The sequence below is a fragment of the Anolis sagrei genome, chromosome 6 (genome assembly GCF_037176765.1).
Source record: "Anolis sagrei isolate rAnoSag1 chromosome 6, rAnoSag1.mat, whole genome shotgun sequence".
Lineage (NCBI taxonomy): Eukaryota > Metazoa > Chordata > Lepidosauria > Squamata > Dactyloidae > Anolis > Anolis sagrei.
The window spans coordinates 73,998,184-74,016,780 of NC_090026.1; the positions used below are offsets into that span (position 1 = coordinate 73,998,184).

General features: G+C 36.2%; 1 protein-coding gene across 9 annotated transcripts in view; it reads right to left on the reverse strand.

Annotated features, from left to right (window-relative positions):
* ARPP21 (cAMP regulated phosphoprotein 21) overlaps window positions 1–18,597 on the reverse strand; it is a 273,304-nt gene that overhangs the window by 56,161 nt on the left and 198,546 nt on the right. For 6 of the 9 annotated variants that reach the window (XM_060781679.2, XM_060781685.2, XM_060781677.2 and 3 more), the window contains exons 11-14: window positions 16,811–16,912; window positions 6,345–6,382; window positions 5,028–5,081; window positions 863–1,095 (exon numbers count right to left, since the gene is read on the reverse strand). In XM_060781679.2, the coding sequence (XP_060637662.2) occupies window positions 863–1,095; window positions 5,028–5,081; window positions 6,345–6,382; window positions 16,811–16,912 (427 nt within the window). The remainder of the gene's footprint in view (window positions 1–862; window positions 1,096–5,027; window positions 5,082–6,344; window positions 6,383–16,810; window positions 16,913–18,597) is intronic. The other 3 variants (XM_060781686.2, XM_060781688.2, XM_060781687.2) reach the window with 3 other exon arrangements.

Genomic DNA, 18,597 nt, shown 5'->3' on the forward strand with positions numbered 1-18,597 from the left:
ATGAATGCAGTTGTGAATTCCTTCTGTACAAAATCACTATTTCACTTTTCAGACTTTCTTTTACTCTCTTTTAAGTTAGATTCCAAAAGTGGGAAATGAAATCAACAGACAACCACTAAATTGAAACGTGAACATCTTAGAAGACACTTTCTCATCATTTTCAAATTCCTATATTCAATATTTACTTTCTTTGTAGTCAACATTACATTACAGCAGTGATAGAGTAGTAGAAAATATTTGTAGTAAATAGTAGAAAAATGGGTTCAGGGCTTATTCTCTGCAAAAAAAAAAACCAACATTTTCTCTGAAGGAAAAAATGTACCTTGAATTGAAAAAATCAATTTCTGAATGGAAGTATTGTTTTCTGTGCAGAAATGTCATTCACTCTGCAGAAAATTATGTTTTCAGTATAGGAAATGTGTCTTTTCTGTAGAATATGTCATTTTCTCTCCCCAAAACATTTGGCATGCATTTTAAAATACTGTATAGGTCCTGAAGAATGAATAATCTTTCAACATTTTATAACTGTTGGCTTTATTGTAATGACTGGGAAATTGCAAAATTATTTGTTTTTGGCTGCTAAAGGGAACATGAAGATTTACCTCCTCACATCATAATACATTATACCATCATGATTTTAAAAAGATGCTGAGGATTTACCAAGAAATAAGATTCACTTACAAGCAAGACAATATTCTTGCATATATTCTACACACAGCCAATTAAATGGACAGTATTCTAAATTCAACCACATTAGTAAAGAACTGGAGAAAGCTATATACATATAATCCATTGCCAGATTCAGGGAACGAAAATCCATGCCTTGTAGACAAATATTTGACAAACCCAATACAGTACTAGCTACCTGTTTTAGACAGTTTGCCGGTACTCCGGTTACTTGATGAGCTGTCGCCTCTAGTCAGAACCGTTATTCCACCAAAACTTGCTGTCTTTGTTATGGCTGGCTTCAGATTGCGATTGGAACTGTCAGAATCTGTGCTACTCCAAGGCCTTTGGTAGTCTGGCCATTTCAATTCATTATCTGTACTGCTTTGTCGGCTGCCAGATGCCTTCCCTGTGCTATCTCTGTTACCTCTACAGCACCAGAAAACAAAAAAAAAAAAAAACATGGAAAATCAAACATAAAATAAACACAATTCATTCTCGATTATGTTGCAGCAAACATAAATGAGAACAATCCATGTTCCTATAGTGTGCGTGTGTGTGCACAAGCACAAGAAAGAGTGCAAGCCATATAACACCGTAACCCAGGATAATTTATTAATCTACTGGTCAGCTGGCCCATTTGTTCAGTGCAGTGAGTCACAGATAACTTTTTTTCCCTAAAAGCTGTGCAGTTATATTTAATTTTAATAGAGATTTCAGTGCAGTTCCTTCACTGAAATGACAGTCAGGAAAGTGACGGCATAAAACTGCTAGATATTTAAATAAAGTGTTCTTCATTTCTTCATTGCCTACAGGATGGAACAACGCTGTTCACTCATCGCAATGTTTACAACCAAGAAATGAATCATGTAAAAAGATGCACAATTGTGTCTTTTTAAAAATAAGATGTATGTACACCCCTCTCCATGTAAATAGATCTGTCTTGAAATCTTTAAATGACATCACCCTTAATAAAGGAACCTGATATTTGCAATTCAAATTGTGTGTACAGTCATCTGAAAAACACAACCAGCTAGATAAAGATTCTGCTAGTGCATTGAATATTATGTCACCAATTAAACCTCTTCAGTTGAAATGAAAGGACTGATTATGGTAATAGGATCTAAGGTAGCGGGATGTAAGATTCAGCTACAAGGAATAACTGCAGTGTACTTTCTGATTTGGTCCCAAAGTGCCCATTTTAGAATGCATTTATTATACTTTGGGCGTACTGTTGTTTGTAAAATAAAAGCAATTGTCATAAGGAGATATTTATTAATCAATTAATTTCATTTTCATTAGATTTTACCCATAAATATGCTGCTTTTCTACAGCTGGGGATTCATAGGAGCTGTGAGGGGCAAGGAACAAAATCTCTGGCCTGTAGTGATGGGGATTTAACCTTTATTTATTTATTTATTTACTATATTTTATCCTGCTCTATCTCACCCCAATGGAGACTCAGAATGGCTTAAAATTTGGCAAAATACAATGCCACGTTATACATTAAAAAAAAAGCAAATACATTACATAGTTCACTAAAAATCAATAAACATATCAACACAGATAAAAGCCATTTAAACATATTAAACATATTAAAATATGTTGATCCCAATGAAACAGGCACCCTTACTCTCCCTCATATAAAACATTCATATAAAGCATTCACATACTGCAAATAATGTCCTTTTTGCCTGGGAACAATTGAAAATGTTTTGGGGAGTCTGAAGGCTTTTCATGCACCATCTTAACACTGCAGGTGTTTTCACTGGCCCGCCCATCCTCTATATCCCATCAAACAAGGTTTTTATTGTAATCTTAAACCTCTTAATTCTGCCTTGCTATAATTATCCCTTCTCATTGAACTTCCGGCTGCCCTTCTCTTTTGCTCCCGTCGACTACCTGTCTATTTATCCACTTCTCACATAATTACCTGGCCTTTTCTTCCTACAAAGCCTAATGGACTCAATATAACTTCAATGAACATTCTCTGGTTTGTTCGTACTTAAAGCTTCATAAAATAACACTTGTGTCAATGTTGCTGGCACTTAACCATCTGTTATTATTTCTTTCAGTCCCTTTATAAAGAGGTTATTTTCTTGAATAGATGGGAAGCAATCGACAAACTATGGAGGATAGTAGAGGAATATAAATTGTAACCAAGTATATAGCATTATAAACTTACTTCCAGAAAGCAGGGGACATGTTCTTTCCTAAAGTGGTAATCAAAACCTCCTCTCTTACAGTTCAGAGAACAAAACAATACCTTTTACCATTGCAATGGGCAGGCACACTAAATGTTATATTTAACCACATGTAGCTGAGGTCTATGCATTTTAAAAGTTTTTCCCCCTATTTTTCAGTTTATAGCTTGAGGCATAGACCAGGAGCCTAAAAAACATTCAGTCATATCTCATATGGATTGCTTTCACAGAGTGCAACAACTCGGAATTATGAAACATGCTAGCAAAGACTACATCTTGTACTGGAAAAATAGATATGTGAATCTGACAAAATAATAATCCAAAATTTCAGTTCAAATGCACAAAAAGCTTTTTAAAAACACATAACCTATGCATAAGGGGTTTCCCATCACTACAATAGACTGGTACAAATGACTTGGTTTGCGAAAACCTGGTATGTCTTCCAAAGATGTAAACCCACTGCTATCATGGGTTCTGCATCAAATAGAGGGGAGAGATATACCACCAACACATTGACTGACACACACACACACACACATATATAATTATCATACAATGGAAAATGATTCCATAAACATTAAAAATAAATACTGATGTAGCTTTCATCTTACATCACTCTAGTCCCCCAGTACCCATTGTCTGCACTTGTCCTTTCCCTTTCCATAGCACTCAAGAACTGGCTGAAAATGAGCCCCTTGAGGTTTTCCAGATTCTAGAGCAAATGGTTTGCAATGAGAAGGAAAAACAACTCTAGTTGAACTGAAATCTGTTGTTCAACAAGTAAAGTCCAACATTAGACCTCGTTCATGGGAAGGGGAGGGCAAAGCCAAATCAGCATGAATTCAGTCAGGCTGGTTGCTTAATAACAACAAGATGATTACATTTTGTGTTTAAAAATCCATATATACAAAACTAAACCACTCATTTTCTGAGATTTCTAATATCAATAATAAATTTCAAACTAACTCAAGTATAATGTGTTCAGTTCAGTAATGTCAAACTGGGCACACTAACAATTTTTCACTCTTGTGCCCTGTGACAATTTTGGCCAAATCTAATCCTGAAAAGTGTAAACACATCAGGGGAGGGGAACTGGTGAGCCACGTCATCCCTCAGGTGTATATCTTAACATGAAGGGTTTTGAGCCAAGAGCAATAATGTTAGGAGACTCTCAACATGGTCAAGGAGGAAGGTGGACAACTCCAAATAGGAGCACCAGATTAAGAGACTTCTGTCTTTTTCAGGGAGTAAAGGCTACATCAGCAGAAGAGAGCAGATATTTGAAAGACGAAGGTATCTGAGAAGCTAAAGAAGGGCAGCAGCAGTATTGTGAGGTGACACTGGCATGGGCTCTCAGAGAAAACTGCAGTGGCACTTTAGCTAACTCTTGTTAGTACTGTACAGTGAGAAGCAACAATAAGTCTGGTTTTACTTCTTTAATCTCGAAAATCCTATTATGGCACAATCAAAATGAAGCAACTAAAGATGCAACTCCTAGCCCAACCAAAGAAAAGCCTCAATGACTAATGTCACAACTGGATTCAAGCTAAAAAACATATTTTCTCTACTAATATGCCTAGAAGCAGAAAAAAAGTGTGAAACTGCAGAATGAATATAATGGAAACATTTCCATGTGAGCACGGTGTGTATAATTTTAATATTTTTATGTTTAATGATTTAGGACCTCATCAGAAAGACAGGGAGAAAGTAGAGAGAATTGTCCTCCATGGTTCTCTACCAACTTTCCACATCTTCTGGGATGGCCATTCCACATAATTTTCCATAATTTGTTATGCTTTTCCTGCTTCCACCCAACTCCTGAAAACAGAATTTTCAGGTGCTGGTAACACATATTTCATGCATTGCGGGATGGCTTCTGTGGGACTCTATGTTTTGCCAGCACCTCAAAATGGAGTGAAGATGCCAAGAAGATTGTTTCTGATAAGATCATTAATGACACAAATGGTCTATACGTAAAATAGCTGCAATACTCGGGTGCGCTAAAGTGGAAAAGAGTGAGACATTTTCAATCAAATAATTATATAGTAACTAGACAAAGGCCTCAAGTGTAAATAAATATATCAATAAATAGCAATAATTATGTCCTACCCCATAGTCTGATGACACTAAATGCAATATATCATAGAGTTTCCATACCTGAAGAGCTGTCTTTTTTTAATAGTTTCACTGCATATACTGTCTTCCAAAAACCTGGTGAAAACATAAAAGGAAGGAAACAAATGAGAAAAATTAGTCATGAATTAATAAAAAATATAACTTGATTCTTAAACTTTTAAAACTTTATACCACAACTTTCCTTTTCACTAAAGCAGGGATTCTTCAGCAAAAGAAGGCTATCCTTTATGTAATGACTATAAGGAAAGTTCTGGTCCATAATTAGATATATTTAATTTGAACTGGGAACAGGTGACACTTTATTTATTCTATGTTAAAACACTTATTTTCATGAAAACCAGCACATTTGCCAAGTGTTAGTTCATATAACATTTAAAATACCCATTACCGATTGTAATAAAATTATAGGAAGAATAATTCTGTTTTCCAGTAGTAAAGGACATTTATTGAGAAAAGAATTGTGCTCCTCTGCAATTCAGGATGTTCAAAGAGGTGATCCCACCATCGCATAAGATGCAGAAAGAACACTGTATGTAGCATATTTTGGAGAATTAAGAACAAGTGGAAGAGACTGGATCAGCTGTATTTTGAAATATTTTTTTAGAGCTTCATTTTTTCAGTGAAGCTTTATTTGAACAATTGGGGCCCTTTCATACTACACTAGTATAACATAAGATCCGTTTAACTATCAAAACTGCATCCTCTAGAATCCTATCCTTTGTCGTTTGGTGAGGCACTAAAACAACTCTCTTGCTGAGAAATCTAAATATTTACCTCTAAATTGCAAATCCCACGTTTCCACAAGATGCTGCCATGTAAATTACAATGGATTCATAATTCTATAATGGTATAGTGTTAAAGAGCCCTTAGTGGATTGTTTCCCCAACTAATTACAGAAAGTAAGGAGTACATGTTTAGATGCTTAGGAACAGATACATTTCTCTAAGGTGTGTGTTCTTTTTTAATCACATGTAATACAACTTATTGGAGACTAAACAATTACATGTTACAGCACATCATAATGATACAGTATTTTAATAACCTTTCATTTATCTTTAAACAGAAAAACTAGCCACCTTCAGTTCCTTGTCCTTTCAAGTTTTATAATATTGGTTCATGTCAATCACAAATAACTCAAAGATAGTGGTTCTCTACCTTTGGTTCTTCAGCTGTTTCAGACTTCAGCTCCCAGAATTCCCGGCAATTGGATATGCTAGTTCAGACTTCTGGGAGTCAGAGTCTGAAACACTGAGAAGGTCCCTAGTTGAAAACCATTGCTCTAATAAGAGTATAACATAAAACTGCAATTGTTAAACACAATAACATGCATCTTTTCACCTGTTGTCCACAAAAAGGTTTTCTTGGGAGCAAACTGACTGAAAAACAGAAACAAAACAAAATGGATTTAATGCTCTGGGTAGCACTCAACAATTACAGTTCTTTTCTCCAGTGAAAACGGATTCACATTCCATGTTCAGGCTACAAGCTTGCAATTCATGCATCACTGAAGCAAGGCATGTTGGGCAAGTTCTTAACAAGGAAATGGAAAATGTGGTTTTTATGATTATTCTATATTACTGCTGCTTCTTTTAGTAATAATGAAATGTTCTGATGATATTTGTATTTAAGAGAAAAAGAGAAGGAAGGACATGCTTTGTTTGTATAGTGCGGAATTACAAGGCCTACTGGCTTAAAACAAAAGCTCCAAACCAAGCTTGTGTTGGGTTGCTGTGAATTTTTCAAGCAGTATGGCCAAGTTCCAGTAGCACTCTCTCCTGAAATTTCACTTATATGTATGGCTGGCATCTTCAGAATGCCAAACAGCCTGAAAAACTCACAGCAACCCAGTGATTTTGGTCATGAAAGCCTTTGACAACACATCAAACTTGTGTTGCTTAATCTCAATTGAAATCAATGCCAAAATCAGTTGCAACTAACTTATCAATTTCAGTGAGGCATAGAACTAACTACCCTCTGACAAGCAGTGGATCAGAAATGACAAACAGAAGAAAACCATGCAAACTTGGAAAACCAAACAAGGCGAGAAAATGAAAAGATAGGAAAACAAATATTCCATGATTTAATTAGAAGACTTCAGTGTAAGCAAATGACTGAATGATAGCTTTAAATAGTGAGAAAGGTTTTGTTCAGGGTAAAAAAATGGTTAGAGGAAAAATAAATTCCACTGTAATAGGCATTCATTGTTCATGTAGTATGAGTGGTCTGTGTTAATTATTCCACGAACAATTATTCTTACAGCTGGCTTTTCATTTCCTTTTTGTCATGTTCATGAAGAGCGCATAAATGTTTTTGAGACCAAGAAAAAAATGCTACTAAACTGAACATTGAATTTAAGGAAAAGGTAAGAGAGAGAAAGAAGCAGCAAAGTAATCTAGTGCAGTGCTTCCAGGAATGTAGACCTACACAGTAGTAGAATGGCATCAGCAGGCATTGTAACTTCAGTATTACAAAAGTCCATTTATTGTGTACATTCCCACTACTGGTGTGATACATTTAAATATAAGGCATCCTGAAGGACCAGTGATAATGCAGAGAACACAAAAGCAATAATGTCTAGTGTTCCATTGTGAGCTGCATACAGGTTGAGGCATTTATAAAAACTTATAAAGCACCGCTTAGCTGGCCTTGAGGAAGCTGTGATGATCCCACCTGATATTTCAATAATATTAGGTATCCCATAGGCTATTCTGACATGTTAAAATTGTTTGCTTTTTAATATTGATAGTACAAATTGCATGCAAGATTTTCTGTAGCATATAAAGTACAATGATAGAAATGTTAGTGTAATTTCTGGATATTGCTTGCTTTCCAGGAAAGCAGCACATTTCAGGAAAAGATACATGGTTCAGGAGAGAGGTGGGGAACATATGGCCCTCCAGATGTCAAGGGACTAATTCTCCCATAAGCCCTATCCAGCTTAGCCAGTGATAATAGACGATAAGACTTGCAATTGAACAACATCTGGAGGACTGCACCTCCACCATTCCTGGGTTAGAGTGTGAAAAAGATATTCACAGTGGAAAAAAACAACATAATCTTGCCCTGTTTGTATATTGATTAAGGCAGCCTAATCTATTTAATTCAGTGGTTCTCAACCTGGGGTCCCCAGATGTTTTTGGCCTACAACTCCCAGAAATCCCAGCCAGTTTACCAGCTGTTAGGATTTCTGGGAGTTGAAGGCCAAAAACATCTGGGGACCCCAAGTTGAGAACCACTGATTTAATTAACAATCCATATTTTATAAGATAAATCACAAAAGCTCCGATTGTTCAACTCATTAATAAAAAAAGTTTTCCAACCTTGAGGACAATTATTTCGAAAGAGGTTATCTTGGCAGTTGTACTTATTTATTAGTTCTTTTTTCTGTGCTGCATGCTTCATGGAGAAATTATGAGATATTGTGACATGTGTGTGACACCAAGGTTGCTTTTTTGGGGGGGGGGGGGGGGGCTCTATAGATGATGAATACTGATGCTGCTTATGTCAGACATAAGAATAAGTAAGCAGTGGGGAGTTCTACCTTATTGAAAAATGTGAAATATCCATTACGTCTTTAGTATTTTGAAGGGTATCATGTAACCAGCGTTATAGCCTTCTCTGTATACTCAATACTAGCCATGTCTATCTTCTGTGCTGCGGAACTTGGCACAAGGCCATGCCATCTCCTGGAATACCCATTTCTCAAAACTGATGTTGCTCTCTATGGTACAGAAGACAGACACATTTTTATGATCTTACTTTTGTTATTTAAAGAAAGGAAAAGGAAAAGCCAAGAAGCTTTAGGGGAAGCAAGTTACCTTTTATCCTGTTGAGAGCCACTTTGCTATTTTATATGCAGCGCTCTTGCTATCATAGCATGGCAATTGCTAATGCTACCTTATTTTTTTCACTTTCCCTGAAGTCACTAACATGAGGTAATGTAGGGCAAAAGCCTGAATACACTTATGCATAAATTGATTTGTTTAAGCACTTACTGAACAATTCCTACATGCTTAAAACTTTATCTATGATGAACTTTTTCTTCTGACACCAATTTTCCATTTCTCTCAGATTCATATCTTTGGTTTGTATGTATCATATTCTAGTGATCATCAAGACCTCAAAACTAAATAATAATGGGCCTACATTAACTATTTAAATAGTCTATAAAGAGAAAGGAACCACTGGGAGAGATCATCTGGAGATTTGAAGTTTGGTGTCAAATTTATGTGGGCGATGCCGAACTCCATTACCCCTTTCCATCAAATGCCAAAAATGCCATTCTGCCTCTAAACCGGTGCCTGTCATTAGTGATGGACTGGATGAGAGCTAACAAGTTGAAATTAAATCCAGACAAGACATAGATACTCCTGTTCAGTCAAAAGACAGTTCAGAGTGTGGGGCTACAGCCTGTGTTGAATGGGGTCACACTCTCTCTGAAGGCACAGGTTCGCAGTCTGGGGGTGATCCTGGACTCATCGCTGATTCTGAAACCCCAGATGTCAGAGGTGACCAGGAGCACCTTTGCAGCTGCGCCCATACCTTGAGATGCCAGACTTGGCCATGGTAGTCCATGCCTTAGTCACATCCTGTCTGGACTACTACAACACTCTCTATATCTGGCTGCCTTTGAAGACAGTTTGGAAGCCTCAACTGGTTCAGAGATCAGCAACCAGATTACTAATTGGATTGCCGTACAGGGAACAGACAACCTCTATGTTACAGTAGCTCCACTGGCTGCCAGTCTGCTTCTGGGCTAAATACAAAATGCTGGTTATATTCTATAAACCCTAAATGGTTCAGGCCCAGACTATTTGAATAACCACATCTCTGTGTACAAATGAGCTTGAGCTCTGCAGTCTACAGAGGCCCTCTTCTCAGTCCCACCCCCATATCAAGTGCAGCTGGTGAGAGGGCCTTCTCTGTGATCACCCCCATCTCTGGAACACCCTCCCTAAAGAATTAAAAATGGTCCTCTCTCTCCTCTCCTTTAAAAAGCTTTTAAAAACACATTTGTGCACTTAACCAATGGAGAGGAGGAGGACTAATTACACCTTATATGTAACCTGCCTTGTTGTTGAACATCTATCTCCGTTAATCTGCTGTATACTATCATAACTCCAAATTATTGTAGTCAGATTTTAAGAGTTGTTAATGGATGCAATGTGTATAATGTGTTGTATTATGTCGTATTTAAGTTGTGTTTTGATTTGTTATATGTTTTATTGAAATTGAATGTTTGCCATTGTGTTTTGCATTGTTGTAAGCCACCCTGAGTGCCTTTGGGAAGATAGGGTGGGCTATAAATAAAGATGATTATTATTACTGGGAACAAATCTGCAGAAAAAAACCTGTGGTTTGTAAGGTAAAATGCTTAATTTCACCATCAATTCTTCTGTCACTAAATAATAGGGGGGAAAAGCAGCCATCATAATTTAAGATGGTGGTGGTATTTTTTTTTTTTTTTGCCCATACAGATAATGGGCTAGATCTGGACTCATAACTGTTCAAGAATGATTTTAAGATGTTTTAAAAATATTTTTTAATTAATTGGAATTTTAAAAATAACACAGCCCAACTCTTTTTCTTGCTGTCTTGGTTTTCAGCTCTGTACCTAGGGTTATTTGGGGTGCTGAGTCAGAAAACCGGATGGACCACATTTGTTCCAGTTTCTTAGATATGGTTATCATGTTCTTTATGAGTGAGCAGGTAGCCAATTATATAAGGCATATCTTCTGCGTCTCAAAAACGAGATGTCATAAGGAAAAACTGGTGCCATTTTTGGAATCAGAAGGTCAAATATACCTAGGAACAGGTCTAACATCTGAGATGCCAAAATGTGTGTTCACCAGTGTAATCCATATTTTCAACTTTTAATGGTTCATAAAAAGAAATGAGACTATGTTAAAGATATACTAACTATACTATAATAATGTACAAACTAAGCATTTATCTGTCTGCTCAACTTGGAAGTCACGATGTTTTAATTCCCTTCCCTGCTTACCTTTCCCTCTGTTCCTTACCCAACCCCACCCTACCCAATCTGCACACAGATCCAAGTACACGCCCCGAACCCCCTACCCAGTTTTTCTACACCCACCACCATCCCCTCCCCACCCCACCCTACCCTTTGTCTCCTTCTTTTATATATATGTAATAAATTCTGTAATAAAGATATTTTAAAAAAAAGATATACTAACTATGCAACTTTAGATTCTATGACTGATGGCAGATTACAGCTTCCATTTCTCAGGAACGGTTTAACTTTAAAAAAAAGGTCCTTCTAAAAGCATAGGTTTGTTTGCTTGTTGCCTTTTTGGCAGCCTGTGTAGACACCTCAGGGGATGTCTAAGTAATAGAAAGTTGGCCCTCAAACACATAGCAATTTCCCACTCATGGTGTAGAGGTGGTATGATTGTCCTTTGGTGTTTTTCCTTTTCCTTACAGGAAGATGAATGAAGCATGCAACAGAAAACATAATTGCAGAATTTTTCATAGAACTTTCAATGGGCACCTAAAGACCCAATGAGATCAGGGGATATTGCGCTATCTTGATGGCTTACAGAGTGGTCCGGGATGAAATCTAGCCTATGTTGTATTATCATAACATGTGATGTGGCATTTAACCATGGCTGAGTGCATCAATCTTTATTGAATGACCTTTAATAACAAGAGAACAGAAAAAGAAATCATTCTTTTCCTCAAAAGATTATGGAGGAGTAACAAGTTACGTAATATAATGACATGTCACAATGATAGTGTATTGGTAAGAAGAGTATGCATTTAATGACTGCAGAAGATTTTCTGTCCAGTGTCACAGTAACAATTAACCTAAAAAGAAGTGATAATCTGCTAGGCAACTAGATTTCTGGTTTCATCTTTAAAAGCCTTTTTCCTCTTGAAAAATTGAGATGAAGATACAGCATATCCTTTAGCCCAGTTCAATTTATTTGCCTTCATTACTGCAATAACATCAACACAGCATAAAGGTATCTCCATATACTGATGTGCCTTGATATATAGTCTAGTGTCATCACTCACATGAGCACACCTGGTGTATCAAAGATTATCAAGGCTGGAGCAGGCTGTTATGTTGTCAACTAAATGCACAGTCAATTTGTAATTTGAGCTCAAAAGATTTGTCAAATACAGAAGCCACACCTAATTGGAATTTGCAGTAAAATGTACATATTGCTGAAGAATACTGTTCTCAAATTAATGTCAAAACTGAAACTGATGAGTCTGAAGCTGCTTAAGAACACACAACAAGAATATTGCATTGATGTATTAAAAAAATTAAGTAAATGAAAATGCCAACTCTTTTGACAAAAGGGTACATTTGATGTGTTCTTCTGCAGTTCTTTATTACTGATCCCCACATCATCAGTTATGTAACCAAAACCACTATGTTTACATAGCTGCCAGTCTGGCCACTTTTCTCCTTGACAGCATCATCTTACACTTATGCCAAAGCAGAAGCTATCATACAGCATAACGTAATCTCTATTTACATTTAAAAGCAATGGTTGCTGCATAATAACAAGTTAGAGTTGAGGCTGCATGTTTTCATCCATGAAGTGTTCACTTTCCTAACTAGTATAGTTAGTGTGGTGTAATGGTTTGGGCATTGGAATAAGACTCTGAAGACCAAAATTCAAATCCCCACTTGGCCACAGAAACCCTATAGATAACTTTGGACAAATCACTTTTTTTTCTGCTTCAGAGGAAGACAAGAGCAACTCAGCTCTGAAGAAATTCTGCCCAAAAAAACATGTGATAGGTTGCCTGAGGGGTGCTGTAATTTGGAAACAATTTCAAGGCACACAACAACAATAGCCACCATATACCTCCAAAATAGCCTAGGTTCCAGGCACTGTGTTTACAACCATCATTTTAATTATGCTTCCTTATGTAATTTTTCCCCAGGAAATATTTTTTTTAAAAGAAAAAAGAGCACATTTCTACATGGATTCAGCAATTTCTTTAGAATCTATATAGATGAAAAATATAAAGGCACAATTATCCCATGAGTAAGCATCTACAGTATATAAATTATTTATTTTGTATTCTACAGATAAAGTACAAACAGCAAAACAGAGAGGGCTGTTGAGTCTTTGTTTAAAAGCAACTTGGGCAATATTGTTTATTCTTTTTAGCATTCTCCAAGAAAAAACTTGCTCACTGTCAATCAAAACAGAAAGAAAATCCAAAAACAGGGGTTGAAAAAAATCACCATCATTCTAGATTTATATTAGCAAGTGAATAAACAGATTTTGCTAATAGTTTATAAATTTATATAAGATATCTTATAGCTACACAAATTAAAAGAATCGTATTGCATCTGTAAAGTAAATTAAATCTGTCTCCAGACCTATGTAATACGAAATGAAATGGACTACCCAAAGGATAGTAAAATTTGATCAGATAATATCTTTATGCATGTCTTACATCACTGCTTCTGAGACATAAAGCATGAAAAGAAGACTTGTATCTAATGTAAATTATACAAAGCAGTAATGACAACATCATCTTAATTGTTCTGTTGTGAGTTTGATTTGCATAATATGCATCTCCTGATGTAATTTTTTGTAAAATTTTATACACATGCCAATTGTCAAGAGTGAAGATGTACTAAGCCTACAGCTAAGTTTCTCACCTCTCACCCCCCCCCCCCCCATTTGAAAATAAAATAAAATAAATTTTTGATCATTTTGGATGATCATAAAATAAGGTGTCATCTCAAGGTACCATGTCTTCTTCCTTTGATTTGCTCAGAATATATTTTCAGAATGACAACACAATAGTGGGAGATGGGAATCAAAAAACAAGGAGGACAGGTCATCATGTTAGAAGTCTTTTTGGGAACTAAACATCGGTATGTTTGGTCATGCCAACCACAACAACTATTGACATTCTCATGGCATACATTTTTAGGGCACTCCTCACAAAATCCCAAAATTCCAGATGTGTACCCTAGATCCCAAAGTTTAAAGACTCTGAGTTGGTCGCTCTTCCCTACTATGCTATGATACACTCAATTTCTGCTGAAATGGGAAGGGCATTGAGTCAAAACTGAGAGATCTGAATATTGGATCTTATGCGGTAACAAATTTTACTGATTCTATGGCCAATGAACTATGGTAATTTTTCAATTTACAAACTGTGTCAGCCCTTTCCTTTTTAGCACTCATTGGAATTAAGAATGCAAAAAAATTACTTCAAAGTATTCTATTTTCTTTCTAAACCATAGTAACATCTTGGTTGCCTTCTTAAAGCTTACATTTGCAATAAAGCAAGGTCCTTATAGTTACAGAAAGTAACACATGGACAACAAAACAATAAACATAAGTTTTCAAAAATGGCATCTAGCTCCAGATGTGCTCTTGATGTGTTCATATGAGCTCATACTGCAATATTTTTCTTTTTGAAACTAGAAAAGCTATTATCTCACAAAATATTACTGTACAGTCTTTTCCACTAAAATACTTATGCACACACTTGATCTTAGTCAAAAGGCCAAAAAGCAATGCACCCATTTTTTTCTGTCTATGCTCAATAAACATTTGTCCCTCTGAGATTACTTTGTGAGTCAATGGGAGCATCAAAGGGAATAGTGTGATTCAACATTTACTTCCCAGGAAAACATCCTGGCAAGGGGCAGAACAACCTGGTCCCTTATATCAGGCCACCCAGAGAAAAAGCGTCTGAAAGAATCTTTCTTTGACAAAACAGTGAGATGAATTTGGTCTCATTCATCAAGCAGAGATGAAGAAGCTTCTGTAATGCTTACCTCCCTCCCAATTTCTTTCCTATTTGTATTGTTTCTATGAAGCTGTAATATTGTGAACAGGGCTGTCTTATCTTGTGATAATCTTTGCGGTATTTTCACAATTTTAGATTCCTTGCAAGTGAATCATCATTGTCGTCATCATTTTGTATTCCACCTTTCCCCCTAGAAACTGGAATCATGGCAGTTTAGCAAAATTAAAACACAAATGGATAAAAAAGCAACAGTAGCACACACTGTAAAAATGGTAGTACACACTGTCTTAAAATCCTTTTCCTTACAAATGGTCAGTGAGTTTCAGAAAGCCTATTTGAATTATAAAAAAATAAATAAATCAAAAGTTTTTGTCTGCCAGGATAGCAGCTGCAATAGCAACAGCAACATAATCCCCTAGTATCACTAACAGTGTCGGCATTTATAAGAAAATATATTGCTATTTATACCAAAAGACAAGAGCTTACAGCAAAAAATTTTTTACTCCTGGTGGTGTGGTTTTTGTTTTTGCTTTGTTTTGCATTTGCTAAGGTTTTGGTGAAAGCTAGTTGTTCCACCTCAAGAAAGCAGCCTGCGATGGATATGCCAAACAAACCCTTTGCAAGGTCTTACTCTTAGTGCGACATCAAGCTTGTTTCACTACAGTTATATTTTTTACATTTGAAAAATATTCTGTGTGCAAAACTACTATCTTTGAACTCTTTGAAGCTAAGCATACATAAAACAAACATAAAAGAACAGACTAATTTCTCAAAAAGACAAAGAACTTGCCCAACACTACTAATTTTATTTTACTATACAAAGCAATAGGCACCTCATTTTTCAATTTTGCACATTTAGATAAATGCACTAAACTGTACCTGAAAATGCATAGAATCTATCTGGGACTGAAAAATAAGTCCCACTGTCTTGTGACAAGTAGATTTCTTAAAACGTCTTCCCCACTTTATTATCATGCTGATGAATGAGAAACCCAATCGGGATTCAAATCCCTAATTGAAATATGTCTTTATAGATTACAATACTCTGCCCTTCAAATAATTACTCCATGGTTTGAGTGGAATATAGTATTTTCTTTTTGTTACTTCTAAAAATCGTCTAAAATGTTGTTTATTAGCTGTATCCAGCGCTAACTGTTGCCTAGCACATCAGTGGCATCTAGTCTAAATGGGGAGTGAGCAATCTGCTCTCTCCTCAACCATCTTCATAACTCCAAAGGACTTTAATGTTGGAGAGGGGACAAGAACCTTGGCATTGCTGTGAGGATTTAGGTCTATATGATTACGTCATTAAAAATTTACCCAACAGCAGCATTCTTAAAAAAAGAAAATTAAGATGCACACCTAAAATTAAGATGCACATACTAAAAGAGAATACACTTACAACGCCATTGCCCAAAACTGCTTCAAGGAGTCATGATATCAAAGCTACTTGTCAAATGTGGCTTCCATTTCCAGCTCACAGATTTGACTTTCCTAGAGCTTAATCCTAGAAGGAATAGCCATGTCTTGACCTGACAATGATTCTGAAACACAATGGCATAATCCAGTCCCCCCCCCCCATTTTCTTGCATACAATCTAATATGGTTTGCATGTTCATAGATTTCTCATTTGTTTGTAAATTATCTAGAAAAAATGTAACTTCTTTCCCCTCATGTCTCTCTTTTGAACAGTTGGAAAAACTAGGAGAAGCACAGCAAGGCCAAATTAAAGCAATATTTAGAGACAATTTTTACAAAATAGTATCCATGTACTATGTATACTAAGACTTACAAAAACAAGACAACAAAGTGTACTATACCTGCCCTATTAGAGCTAATCTGATACCATATTTCTTAAAAGCTTCTACCTCTATTTTAGCCCGAAAATTGAAAAATCAAGCATTTTATTTCCTCCCCTTCAGACACATCCCTGTACTGTCTCCTGCCACAAAGTGCAATCTTGCCAGTGTCAGAGTGAGAGCATACTGGCTGACTACTGATAAAGATATGGCACTAAAGAGGCAATTAAAACAGCTACTCACATCTTGTGCAAATATTCTCTCCCTCACCCTCTGATATTCCTCTTCTCTCTCTTCAATTGATTTACTTCGTCTGTCATCTCTAAATGGATGAATTCTGTTTTGCTGAGCATAAAAAAAACCAGGAGGATTATATAAGTTGTGCTGCTAAAAACTGCAGTTAAGTAACTGTCAGCCGAGAATAATAAATGTTCACTTAAACAAATGAGGCATGAGAATGACAGTATTGTCTAGTACCTAAGGTGGCATGTGAATCATACTGTTATGCTATGTCCCCTACAGCACCAAGCTGGATGCTATAGGAGGGTTTCTATATTGAATTTGTGCTTTTGTTTCTTTGTGCTCATATCAAAGACTGCCATGGCTTTAAGCCACCTAGTTAATACTGATTCCAGCTCTCAAAGGGCTATAGTACTAGTATTTTGTCTATCACTGTTAGCTCTCATTGAAGCACTTCTCTACTAATGTGTGTGTGTAAGAAAAACTTTTGTATAGGTCTCTTAAGTAGATCTAACAGCAGCACCAGCAGCACCATGGTATGTACCTTCAACTCTGACCAATGGCAGTCTTTCAAGTTGACTGTTAAAGCTGTATCAAATTGCATTAATTCTGTAGTATAGATGCATCCATGATCTCCCAGTTCTAGTCCCATACCCAAACCACTATATCACACTGGCTCCTAGAATGACTAGCTACTGATACACACACACACACAGTCCTCAAGTTACGAACAAGATAGGTGTTGTAGGTTTGTTCTTAAGCTGAATTTGTATATAAGTCAGAACATATACATTTTTAAGTGTAACGTCAGCTGTGTGTGTGTGTACAAACTCTGGATAGCACAGAGAAGGGTTAACACACTTGTGGTGTTTGTCTTGCTATCTGTGCCCCTGTTTCATCTTGAACTATTATGGGATGGACAACTTTCTTAGGTACTGTAGAGATACAGTATTTATGATACCAATACCAATCAAGTGAAGGAAAAGAACATGGGAAATCAAAAAGCAATAGAGATCGAAAAATCTTTGTACATGTTGAGTAGAAATGCTTTTGAGAATATTTTGCACAAGACTTTTAATTATTCATTAGTGATCCACAGGTCTTCATTGGAAGAAAACTAGAAATTTTGTTCTTCAGAAAGCAAGAATGCTATTAAGGTGTGCAATAGGATAGGGACCATCTCATAAAAAGCTACAACTAGTCTCAAATGACAATATTCATAACCATTTGCTCATAATGCCTTTCCCATCACATTGTTTATGGGTCCTTCATCACAATTCCTGCTTACTAAATAATCGTTTTATGATTTTGAAAGCTAGTTATATCTAGCAAAAGAAATTATATACTGTAAAACATAAGAGGAAAGAAAACTTGCCATTAAATGTATGAGGCAGAGTAGCATTCTGGGATTCAATGAATCCATATCATTTACTAAAGCGCCAGAAATCCAAATGAAGATATACCCAATAGCTTACCTTAATGACTTTTCTTATAAGAACTCTTCACAATCAAGCATGTTTTTTAATTCTTGGCTTTGTGTTAAAATACTATGTGTATGTTTATTGGATTGCAAAAAGAGACTTCACAATAAAGTTTTAGAATTTTTTAGACCTTGTATTCTTTCAATAAAAGGCTGTTAAAACTCGCCAGTTCCAAAACATTTGTGTATTGGCAGGTATCATACTGACAGCTTGAACAATGCACAATAACATGACAAGCAGCACACAGATAAGAATATTTTTGCCACATCCATGCAAAAAACCCGAGCAAATTAGCATCACTTACAATAA